This window comes from Mytilus edulis, chromosome 7, assembly GCF_963676685.1.
Source record: "Mytilus edulis chromosome 7, xbMytEdul2.2, whole genome shotgun sequence".
Classification (NCBI taxonomy): Eukaryota; Metazoa; Mollusca; class Bivalvia; order Mytilida; family Mytilidae; genus Mytilus; species Mytilus edulis.
The window spans coordinates 23,458,325-23,470,589 of NC_092350.1; the positions used below are offsets into that span (position 1 = coordinate 23,458,325).

The window sequence follows — 12,265 nt, forward strand, 5'->3', positions numbered from 1 at the left end:
AAGAAGAGTGTTCTTTTTTTTTTTTAGCGAGAAACATGATATATACAGTAAGATCATGATGCTTCATAAGTCTGTGAACTGATAGCTTTTTAAAAAAGTTCATTCTAGTCAGCTTTGTTAGAACATGTCACTGTGAAATTAACATGCCATAGGATGCATCAAAAGATGCATTGACTTCTAACAAAGGTAAGTTAGTTATGGCAAAGTTGAAATATTTGAATGAGCTGAAAAGTCAACCAACTTTGTAATATCGGTTAAAGGTCAGATTAAACCATAAGATGTACATATACTTGTTACATTGAATGCACATACAAAATTTACTTATTGTGTAGAGTTGTCTCATTGGCAATCATACCACATCATTCTTCTGTTGTATATTAATCTATATAACTAATCCAAAAACATTAATTATCATTAGTCTATCTGAGAGTGCAGATGAGGACAGTCAAGGTCATATGTCAAATTTCAATATATATACCCTTCACAACAAATACATGTGCTAGTACATATGTATTGTTGACCAGTCATGTTTCTAAAGAACCAACCTAGCCAATGAACCACTAGAGTTTAGAAATGATGTCAAGATCAGAGGAACATAGATAATCATTACAATAACTGTAAGTAGCTGAATATTGTTACTAGAGATCACACTAATTTCAGAAAAATTCTTGATAAAAAATACTTGATGATAGATTTTAGTCGTTATTTTAGTGAAAAGAGCAAATGATTGGTACTTTGATGTCTTAGTAAATGAAAGAGAAGTCAGGAAAACTTGATTAGGCTTAGAAGGGGGTGGGGGTGTCCTGATCCTGAAATCCTAGGCTTCCAGAAATCCAGACATCCCGATGTTAAAGAAATTAAAATCCCGACATCTCGAAATTCCAAAGAGGAATTCCCGGATCCCAAAAGGATCAATCCAGAAATCACAAGCTTAAAAACACCCGATCCCAATGTCCCGAAAAATGTCCTGCCCCCCCCCCCCCCCCCCCCCCCTTCTTAGAAGGAAAAATCATCAAAACTGACATACACATGTGTTAAGGTATTTGCATATTTTACCTCTGCCCTCCCAATCACTCCCTTTTTGTTTGTTCCAAGCACAACACAATTCTTTGCATCAAGCGGATCAATCCTTTATTTAGTATTGAGACAGAAGTATACACATATAATCAATAACATGCTATATATAACTAACACACATGCACACAATGCACATTAATGTAAATGTATAATCTTTTCCCTCTAAACATACATTTTATATATGTCATTTTCACAACAAAACAGCCATATAATTACTATTACATGTATAATAAAGTTTTACCTGAATAAATTATTCCTACATCCTGAACACGATATTTATATATTATTTTTTGTTATTCTATGAATAACAAAATTTAACAGCACTTCTTATGTAGTTTTAAGTAACCATTTATGTATACAGCTAAAATTAAAATATAACATTTACAAAAAAGTAAAGTCTTTCTGACTTGAGAATAATGTACATGTCAAAGAAGGGAGTTCTGTGTACAGCGCTTGGTTTTTTTTTCAGATACAAAAAACAAAAAATAAAATTATGGACAGAAAGTAATTTCAAACTGTACAAAAAAAGTTGTAGAAATAACAAGGATTTAAACAAGATGGCTCCCAAGAGCTTGAATTGTTCACCTGATAATAATATGCCATTTTGAGATTTAAAATTTTATTGCAATCAGTTATGTTTGCTTATTTGTAAATCTTATTATGTGGCTTTTTTTTAAGATCTGGTAATGTCGGATGATCACAAATACTCAAAATAGGTAAAAAATCATCTTTCAAGGGCAGTAACTTCTATAAAGGGTCAATTGACAATGTCGTACATGTGACTTATTTCTAGATTTTATTTTGCTGAATATTTGTATCATTGAGAGACTCTTAATCTACTATAGTTTCTAGATAAAATGCAAAAAGGGTAAAAAGCATGTTTTCAAAGGCAATAACACCTAATGGGTCAATTGGCAATTTCTACTAAGTTAACATTTTGAAGATCTTGTTGTTGTGGTTAACCGTTATATTAACTTTTAAAATTTCTCTTAATCTATTTAAGTTTGCAAGAAAATTACCCAAAACTTAGAAATTTGCCAAATAGACCTTGACCTGCTGGTAATTTTTACTAGGTCATTAATTTAGCTTGTACTTCTTTAGTTTTAAACATAAAAGCCAAAAAATGTATTTTAACCTTTTGTTACATTGTATATTCTTAGCATCAGTGGCCATCTTTGTGGATGGATGAAATACTCTGATTCAAATATTAAACTTAGTTCCCCATAAAAGTTACAGAAGTTGCTGTGCACATAAAAAATATTTTTTTTAATGCATTGCCAAACAAAAACCAGGAGTGAAAACATTCTAGGAAAAGTTGAAAATGTAATCCTTATTACAAACACAACACACACAACTATAAGCTTGATTATATAATTGCTTTTTTAACTTTTTTTCACACAATTGTATCAAAATTCCTATCTGTTACTAAGCAATATACTGTAAAACAACTATAATACATAAGGTCACATACATTGCATAATTCCGATGAACTTTTCATATATATGTAAATAACAGATGTGGTATATATGTCAATTTAACAACAACCTAACAACACAAATAAAAAAAGACATTCAATATATTGTCTCCAGATGCTATAAAAGGAATAATTAAAAGTACAAACTTGAAAAAAAGTGTTCAAACATAACAAACATGTGCACTATTTGGTTGGAAACATCCTTACATAAAGACAGATGGTTCTACATCTCTTACTTCATGTATTTATGGGAAATAAACTCAAAACACAAAACAAGATACCAGTCAATGAAGGTTACAAGGCAGGCGCATTTACCACAAAAATCAGATTTTTTTTTTTTACATTTACGACTGGGGTCACCTCTGAAATTTTTTTATGAAAATTCAGAGAGTAATGCAAGGACGGTTTGAAGCTGATTTATGTGTGGCATATATAATTTTGCATCTAACGCACTATGAATTGCACAATTCTAGAAAGTATTGAATAACGTAGAGGTTACAATACACCATTAGATTGTATGGGCGCAGCCAATTTATGAGCATAACATGGTATTCAGATTTAAGAGTATGGCTAATCCTGATTGGTTGATAAGTGCGCCCGTAATTTTTTATTATTAGAGACTTCGTGAATTCTGCATGATATGATAGGCCACAGAAATTATTTTCCTTAGCCCTAACGGAAATGAGAGGTCTTTTCAACGCTAGGACGAGACATGTATTATAAGGTGCAAAATTGATAGGCATGGGAGATAAGTACAAAATACGCTAAGAAAAGCAACGCAAACCTATATTTTTTGGACCAAAAAGTAGTCCGAATAACTTTTCTGTAATTCTAGCAAGGTTTCGTAAAAAAAATCAACTTTCTAAAGTCTGTATCTCAAAAAAGGCTATCATTGTCGCATATGGGAAAATCAATTGTTTATTTCAATCTGAAGTGAAATTAAATGTTAAGAGTTACCTCCCTTTGTGCAAATATTATACTTTCCCTAGATGCACACTTACACTAGGCTATATGAGAGCTTGTCTCTGGAGCTAATAACGGCACGGTGGCCCTTATAATGGGCAGAATATTTCTCTGTGGCGACTTGTAAGTCTCTTGGAATCTGAACATCACATAAAATACCAAACTCCAGGCAAAAATATTATTTCCTATGTTTTTACATAAGGTTATATTTTAGGGTTCAAAAAGAATTTTCAATATATTTATGGGAATTGTATAATGAGACAATTACACATATAAAAATGCAATGTATTATGCACATATGTTTATTGCTAAGAGAGACAAGTAATAAAACTTAACTACATATGGACTTTGGAATTTTCTGTGCAATTTTTTGTCTTTAAATTGCAAAAACAAAGTTAACATGAAAAATATAACTTAACAAAATTCTGAAATAAAGATCATAAAGGGTATATCTAAAATGTAATAGGTAAATCATATTCCTTTATTTCACTTTTAAAACTCTTACAACATTTTAGAACTAAAAATTGTTATCAAATTCAAAAGTGTAAATATTATATCATATCATATACATGTTTTATGCCAACAGAAATCATTGTAAATAAACGAGTTCTCTAATTTACTGAAATCTTAAAATAAAAACAAAAAGGGAGAAAATACAAAAAAAAAATCATCAATCTCCTCTTTCTTTAAAAATAGTCTTATAATTTATAAATAGAAACAATTATATCTAACACCATCAAGCTGTTACAACGACAGTAAACATTATTATAGTATAATTATTTGTATAAACATATAAAATTTGATGTTGTACCTAGTTTGTATATAGTTGTAGGAACTGAAAAACAAAACAAAAACAAAAAAATAATCCATCTAAAACAAAAAAATATGCTGCACTTTTGACCATGAATAGATACATAGTGATACTCTTCACAAAAAATATATAACTAAAATTACTTTAAGGTGGTACCCAATACTTTCACTAAAATCAATTTGGCTCGTTTGATTTTCATAAAATTTTCACAAAGTATTTACTTTGACCCTTTAACAAAAATATAAAAATTTCAAAAAATTTTGAACCAACCATTTTATCAGAAAAATTACACTGGTTATATAGCAGTTTGACAAACACCAATTTTGATCACTGAGAAGCTTAATATTCCCTTTACCACAAAACGTAATTAAAACGTTTAGCTGACTTTACAGAGTTATCTCCCTGTAGTGTTAGGTACCACCTTAATCCATATGTTTCTACTAAGAAAAAATAAAAGATATGTGTTCATAAAGTAATAATTATAATAAATAATTGATGTTATTCTCTGTTTTATGAAGAGACCTACTGTATTTGGATTTCCAGAACTATTTACAAACTGGCACATAAATGTCAATATCGGGGTGTCTATACATATATATTGACAGATATAATCATGTACAGTTCAAGGGCTACTTATAATAAACAACACTTCATACTAAAAATAACAAGAGAGGCTCTGTAGTGGTTGTATTGCCTAAATGTATCTATGCTAATTGTCATCAATGTTAACTTTTTTACCATATAAAACCTCTTCTGACGCCTTAACTTTGGCAGAAATTAGCCTGAGTAATTCAACTAAAAGTAACCATTGTCTTTACCAGGCAAATTTTTTGACTGAATGGAAGAAATGATACTTTTAGCAATTCAACTAAAAGTAACCATGTCTTTAACGGGCAACTTTTTGCCTGAATGGAAGAAATGATATTTTTAGCAATTCAACTAAAAGTAACCTTGTCTTTAAGGAGGCTCGAGGGTATAAAAATTTCAGAAAAAAATCAAACATTTGTTTTTCATTACAAATTTTATTTATTTCCTTTAGTAGGTGTTACTTTATCATATGGTACAAAAATCATTCAAAACAATCAATTCATGTTGGCCCCAGATGACTTTCAAAATGTATACATCATTGAAAAAGTTCCAAATTATCTCCCTTTTTTGTGGAAAAATGCCATTTTTTGGCTCTAAAATTGAAATATCTTTTTCAACTCATCGGTGACCTATCTTTTTTAATATAATTTTCATATAAGCTGTACTTAAACTAAATTATTGTAAAATTTTAGCGATTTCTGTAATAAATTTCTTTTTTTTATTTCGATATTACCTTTATTTCTCCTATTACTTCAACAGAAAAATACCACCTTTACAAAAATATATGCTTCTTTCGAAGGCAGATTGTGAGCGCAAATGAACGGTGACCCCACTTTTTTATTTTATTTTTCTATTAACTATAAGATAAAGTTCATTTATAGAAAAATATAGAGAAATCCTATATAAATGATTTAGACCCGCGAACCCCCTTAACAGGCAAATTTTTGCCTGAATGGAAGAAATGATATTTTTAGCTATTCAACTAAAAGTAACCTTGTCTTTAACAGGCAAATTTTTGCCTGAATGGAAGAAATGATATTTTTATCAAAGGGTACGTCTTATATATATTATCTATGGCAAGTTGTTGCTGATCAGTCATGTACTTTTGGTTAAATTTTACCATAATTTCAATGGGAATCATTTTGTAATCATTGCTGTCTTAAATGCCTTCCAATTTGCATTACTGTAAATTCAGAAATTATTGCGTGCATTTATTATTGCGATTTTGTCATTTTAGACTTAAATGCGATTTTAATATTTACGATTTTGAGAAAAATCCTGTCAAATTCATATAAAATATTTCAAAATGCGAGTTTAAATTATTGCGTTTACAACTCAGTCGCATTTTTCGCAATAATAAAAACCTCGCATTAATTTCTGAATTTACAGTATATGATAAATTTGTTCAAAGGATGCTGCACCTTTATTTTTTGTTGTTGTATTAGAATCTTTAGCAAGGTCGTTATAAACATTTTTTCAGACAATTTTCATTTTAAATTGGCTTTTGTGAGTTCTAAAGGGAAGTTTAAAAATATGAAAAGGTAATGAACAGAGTGAAGTAGAGTTGACAGAAGCCAAATTATGGCATAAGCTTATACTGGCCATATGGACTAAGTGGGCTAAACATGATATGGTTTTCACAGAATCTTAACAACACAATTAAAATGTTAATCTACATTCTACAACAACCTAACAATTATCATTAACAGTGGCATATCCAGGGGGAAGGTTTTCAGGGGTTGGAAACCCCCTCCTCCCTTTTTTTGACAATAAATGCATTCGAATGGGGACATAAACTAGTACTTGGGACCCCCCTTTCTCCTAGTTTATGAACCCCCTTTTAAAAATAGCTGGATCTGCCCCTGATTTATCTAATAGTTTTTAATTAGTAAATTATTTTTTAGGCTTCCTAAATTAAAATTTAGACACTGGACTAGAATTGTTCAGCAAGTACAGTTTTTCTATAAAGCGATGATATTGAAAATTATTTTTGTTTAAATTTCTTATTTCAATCTGTATTAATATTTTCTGGGTGAAATTGTTGACCAGTACCATGAACCCTTAATTGACTCTTTTTTCAGCCATACTCAGCCATGGTTTATAAACTAAAAGATCTGTATCCAGCTTAGAAAGTTTATAACTAAGGCTGCTGTGAATGTCGACATGGTAAATATGAATCCTTCTGGTTGTCCTATCTTCTCTCTCAGCCACTTTACAGAATTACCAACAAATGTCAAACTGCTCGGTTTCCTTTTTACAGGTTCCTGAAATTTATAATAATATGCAGTTATTACCCAGTAAAAATGACTATTATTTCAAGCATTGGCAGATCCAGGGGTTATACGCCTGTCTACATTTGCATAACTACAAGACACTAAGTATTAGAGGTTCATTGTTATATTGGAAATAAGATCATAACTTATGCTGTATCTGTGCATGTGTTATACATGTTTGACTGTAAAAAAAAACCCAACAAAAAACATTATACAAAACAATTCAAAGGTGATTGGAGATTTTAGTGGTTGTCATAGGTTCATGTCTGCCATATTTGTTTTTCATAAACTGTTTTGTAATAAATAAGGACATTAGTTTTCTCAATTGAATTGTGTCATATTTTTCATGTTGGGCCCTTTTACAGTCGACCATACGGTATGGGTTTTTTATAGTCGACCATACGGTATGGATTTTTTATAGTTGACCATACAGTATGTTTTTTTTTATAGTCGACCATACGATATGTTTTTTTTTTATAGTAGACCATACGGTATGGTTTTTTTATAGTCGACCATACGGTATGGTTTTTTTATAGTCAACCATACGGTATGGTTTTTTTTATAGTCGACCATACAGTATGTTTTTTTTTATAGTCGACCATACGGTATGGTTTTTTTTTATAAAAGCTGTACAGTTGCCTATAACTGATAAAATTCACTTTAATAAAACTTTGGTGAATAGTTGTCTCATTGGCAATCATACCACATCTCCTTTATTTTTATAGAACAACAATCCATTTCATAATAATTGCAACCAGATGCTCCGCAGGGCGTAGCTTTATACGGCCGCAGAGGTTGAACCCTGAACGGTTGGGGCAAGTATGGACACAACATTCAAGCTGGATTCAGCTCTAAATTTGGATTGTGATTAAATAGTTGACACAGCATAGGTTTCTGACACAGAATGAATGTGTTCTAATGACTTAAAATTTTTGTTTTCTCTTAGAGCAATTCACTATGCTGTTGAATATTAATCCTCTCAAAAAAATGTTTGAAGAAATTTTCTTTTTTATTTATGAAATTTCAAATGAGAAAAATTGAACCCAATTTTTTTAATCACATCCCCCTTTCCCTTATTCCAAAACTAATCTCAATTAAAATTTCTAATGGAGTTTGCAACAATAACTACTCATTTAAATACATCATAAAATATTAAGATGTAAAAAAACTGCTTGTTATCACTGAATGGTAAAGATTATTTTAATTTATCAGTTGGTAGTAAAAAGTGAATATACATAGTATATTGTATAAAACAAAGATTTAAGTTGATTCTGGACAAAGAAAGATAACTCCAATTAAAAAAAAATCTTGCTATTGCACAATATTTTGCAATTAGATATTTCTTGCTTACTATTCTGGACAAAGAAAGATAACTCTAATTAAATTTTTTTTTGCTATTTCACAATATTGTGCAATTAGATATTTCTTGCCATTGCGCAATACTGTGCAATTGAAAAGACTTGCTATTGCACAATACTTAATATAATAATTTTAGATCCTGATTTGGACCAACTTGAAAACTGGGCCCATAATAAAAAATCTAAGTACATGTTTGGATTCAGCATATCAAAGAACCCCAAGATTTCAATTTTTGTTAAAATCAGACTAAGTTTAATTTTGGACCCTTTGGACTTTAGTGTAGACCAATTTGAAAACAGGACCAAAAATGAAGAATCTACATACACAGTTAGATTTGGTATATCAAAGAACCCCATTTATTCAATTTTTGATGAAATCAAACAAAGTTTAATTTTGGACCCCGATTTGGACCAACTTGAAAACTGGGCCAATAATCAAGAATCTAAGTACATTTTTAGATTCAGCATATCAAAGAACCTAACTGATTCATTTTTTGTCAAAATCAAACTAAGTTTAATTTTGGACCCTTTGGACCTTAATGTAGACCAATTTGAAAACGGGACCAAAAGTTAAGAATCTACATACACAGTCATGACAGTTAGATTCGGCATATCAAAGAACCCCAATTATTCAATTTTGATGAAATCAAACAAAGTTTAATTTTGGACCCTTTGGGCCCCTTATTCTGTTGGGACCAAAACTCCCAAAATCAATACCAACCTTCCTTTTATGGTCATAAACCTTGTGTTTAAATTTCATAGATTTCTATTTACTTATACTAACGTTATGGTGCGAAAACCAAGAAAAATGCTTATTTGGGTCCCTTTTTGGCCCCTAATTCCTAAACTGTTGGGACCTAAACTCCCAAAATCAATACCAACCTTCCTTTTGTAGTCATTAACATCGTGTTTAAATTTCATTGATTTCTATTTACTTAAACTAAATTTATTGTGTGAAAACCAAGAATAATGCTTATTTGGGCCCTTTTTTGGCCCCTAATTCCTAATCTGTTGAAACCAAAACTCCCAAAATCAATCCCAACCGTTCTTTTGTGGTCATAAACCTTGTGTCAAAATTTCATAGATTTCTATTAACTTAAACTAAAGTTATAGTGCGAAAACCAAGAAAATGCTTATTTGGGCCCTTTTTGGCCCCTAATTCCTAAAATGTTGGGACCAAAACTCCCAAAATCAATACCAACCTTCCTTTTGTGGTCATAAACCTTGTGTTAAAATTTCATAGATTTCCATTAACTTTTACTAAAGTTAGAGTGCGAAAACTAAAAGTATTCGGACGACGACGACGACAACGACGACGCCAACGTGATAGCAATATACGACGAAAATTTTTTCAAATTTTGCGGTCGTATAAAAATAATTCCAATCATTTGATTTGCAAAATTAAAATAAAGCATAAACATGTAATGATTTTTAAAAAAAATTTTTTTTTGGTGGGTGGGGAGGAAAGAGACAGAAATTTCAAGCAGGAAGTAGGTTGACTTCTTGTCAAGTGTCCTTTGATGGATGCATTTAATGTTTATATTGTCTTGTGTTTTTAATAGTGTTGTCAAATCGTAAACTTTTGGCTTACCGGTTACTCGGATAATCGTTCGACCGATTAACCGGTTAACTGGTAGTTTAAGTTGATGTTTGAAGGACTTATCTATAGTACCTTACACATAGATATAAGAAGATGTGGTTTGAGGGTAAATGTGACATTCTTCCATCAAAATCATAAATTTATTCTTATTATGATACAATGAATTGAAGTTTGTCCTTTGCCATTACAAGGCTGGTCTGTGGGGATTCCTGGCGAAGTTTGACTTTTAATAATCAAATACACCGCATCAACTAACTTCAGATTAAAAAATAAAAAAAAAAAACTTCTTGATCTAGTAGGATAGAATATATCTGAAACTGATGATTCTTTCATTTTCTCTTGTCTCCAAAAATAATGTGGAGTGTTTCAATTTGAAATGATTAAGCATGTTACTCGTACTATCAAGTAATACATTCAATACATTTACATTGGTTTGCATTTCGCAATTTTTGAGTTAGCATTTCGTTTAAAGTATGACAAAGCCTTGCACGACGGGGCTTGCACATTCAGATGTAGGTCTACACAATATTAGATCAAAAATGAAATAATTAAGCAAATCGTAAAATTTAATCGTATTAGTGATTTAAAGTTGCTGTTAAAAAACATGTATACTAATTATGTTTCCTTTTAAAAGATCTTGCCCCGAGCTGAGAGACAAGTTCTAATTAACTTTATGTCTTTTAGATTAACAATAGCAATCAATATACTGGACAATTGATCTGTCAAATTAATTACCACAAAGACAATTTTTAAATAAAACATAATTGATTAATGAATTCAATACAAATTTATATCAAATCTATTAAAATTGAAAAAAAGTCTGGTTAACTGGTTAGTTTTTTTGGTATTCGGTTGTTCAAACAGTTAACCGGTTAACCTTTGACAACACTAGTTTTTAAGTGTGGAATTTATTAATAATCAAACATGCCAGCAAATATAACAAGTAATATGTCAACAAAAAGATAGTAACTGTTTAAATGCATCATGGTGCTGTTTAAAGCAATGCTTAAACATCAGAAAATGAGGCAAACTCCTCTATTTTTTTAAAGCACCACTAAGGTATTAATCCTTAAAAGTGTCTTCAGAATAATAAATAGCTTTCCATATAGTTAAATAAACTCATAAACTCATTCACAGGGTTTTGGAACCCTCCTTTTTTTGGATGATCAATGCATTTGAATGGGGACCTCACTACTCTGATGAGCCGAATTTATATTTATATCAGTTATGTCTTTTGTTCATGAACCCTATTACAGTGAGTTGTCTGTTAGTGTTGCTCTCCACCAATTGCAACTCATTCAAAATTTTGACCCAATTGCAATTTGTTTTATTAAACCAAATTGTTCACACATATTTTACTGAATATATGATGTTTTATTTAAAATGATATCTGATTCTTATAAATATAGAATACTTTTAGAAAGAAAAACTATATGAAAGCTTAGTTTGGACAATTTAATAGCAATTCAAAATAAACAGTTCCCCTTCAGCATGGAAATGAATATAATATAACTATACAAACTGATAAACTAATTGTGTCACAACATCAATAAAGTGGAGTAAAAGTCTTATAGGATTGTAAGTATGTTTTATTTTATCACCTTGCACTTTCATGACTTGTCTGTGGTTTTCTACAGCAGTTGGTTCAAATTTCTGACCAGTTGAACAATTTGATTTTATAAAACAAATTGCAATTGGGTCAAAATTTTGAATGAATTGCAATTGGTGGAGAGCAACACTAACAGTCAACTCACTGTAAGAGAGAACTCCAAAATACAGCAATCACATTTCAAGTTCATAATATCAAAAAAAGGTAGAAAATGTCGGGTATCACAATAAACTTCTCATGTCTGCAAAACCTATGTTTTTTTTAATCGACAAAGATTTTGCATAGATTGTATATTACATCTCTTGGCAACAGCTGTATATCATACACTTGTTGCTGAGCCATTTGAAATGTTGATGCAAAAGTTTAAAACTCCATCCAAACACGTCTTAGATAATAGAAACATGTAGACCTAGATAATCATGATAAAAATCAGATGCTTCAGTACTGTTTCCCCTTAAGCTGACCATATTACAAATTTTAATAACTGTTAAGCAAGTTGACACCAACTGCTG

General features: G+C 30.6%; 1 protein-coding gene across 2 annotated transcripts in view; it reads right to left on the reverse strand.

Moving 5' to 3' along the window:
• Window positions 1-1,114: 1,114 nt before the first annotated feature.
• LOC139481056 (lipase maturation factor 2-like) overlaps window positions 1,115-12,265 on the reverse strand; it is a 57,591-nt gene continuing 46,440 nt past the window's right edge. The window contains exons 16-17 of one of the 2 annotated variants that reach the window (XM_071264111.1): window positions 5,907-7,177; window positions 1,115-5,275 (exon numbers count right to left, since the gene is read on the reverse strand). In XM_071264111.1, the coding sequence (XP_071120212.1) occupies window positions 7,019-7,177 (159 nt within the window). In that variant the 3' untranslated portion in view covers window positions 1,115-5,275; window positions 5,907-7,018. Of the gene's footprint in view, window positions 5,276-5,906; window positions 7,178-12,265 lie in introns of those variants that run through there. The other variant, XM_071264112.1, reaches the window with a different exon arrangement.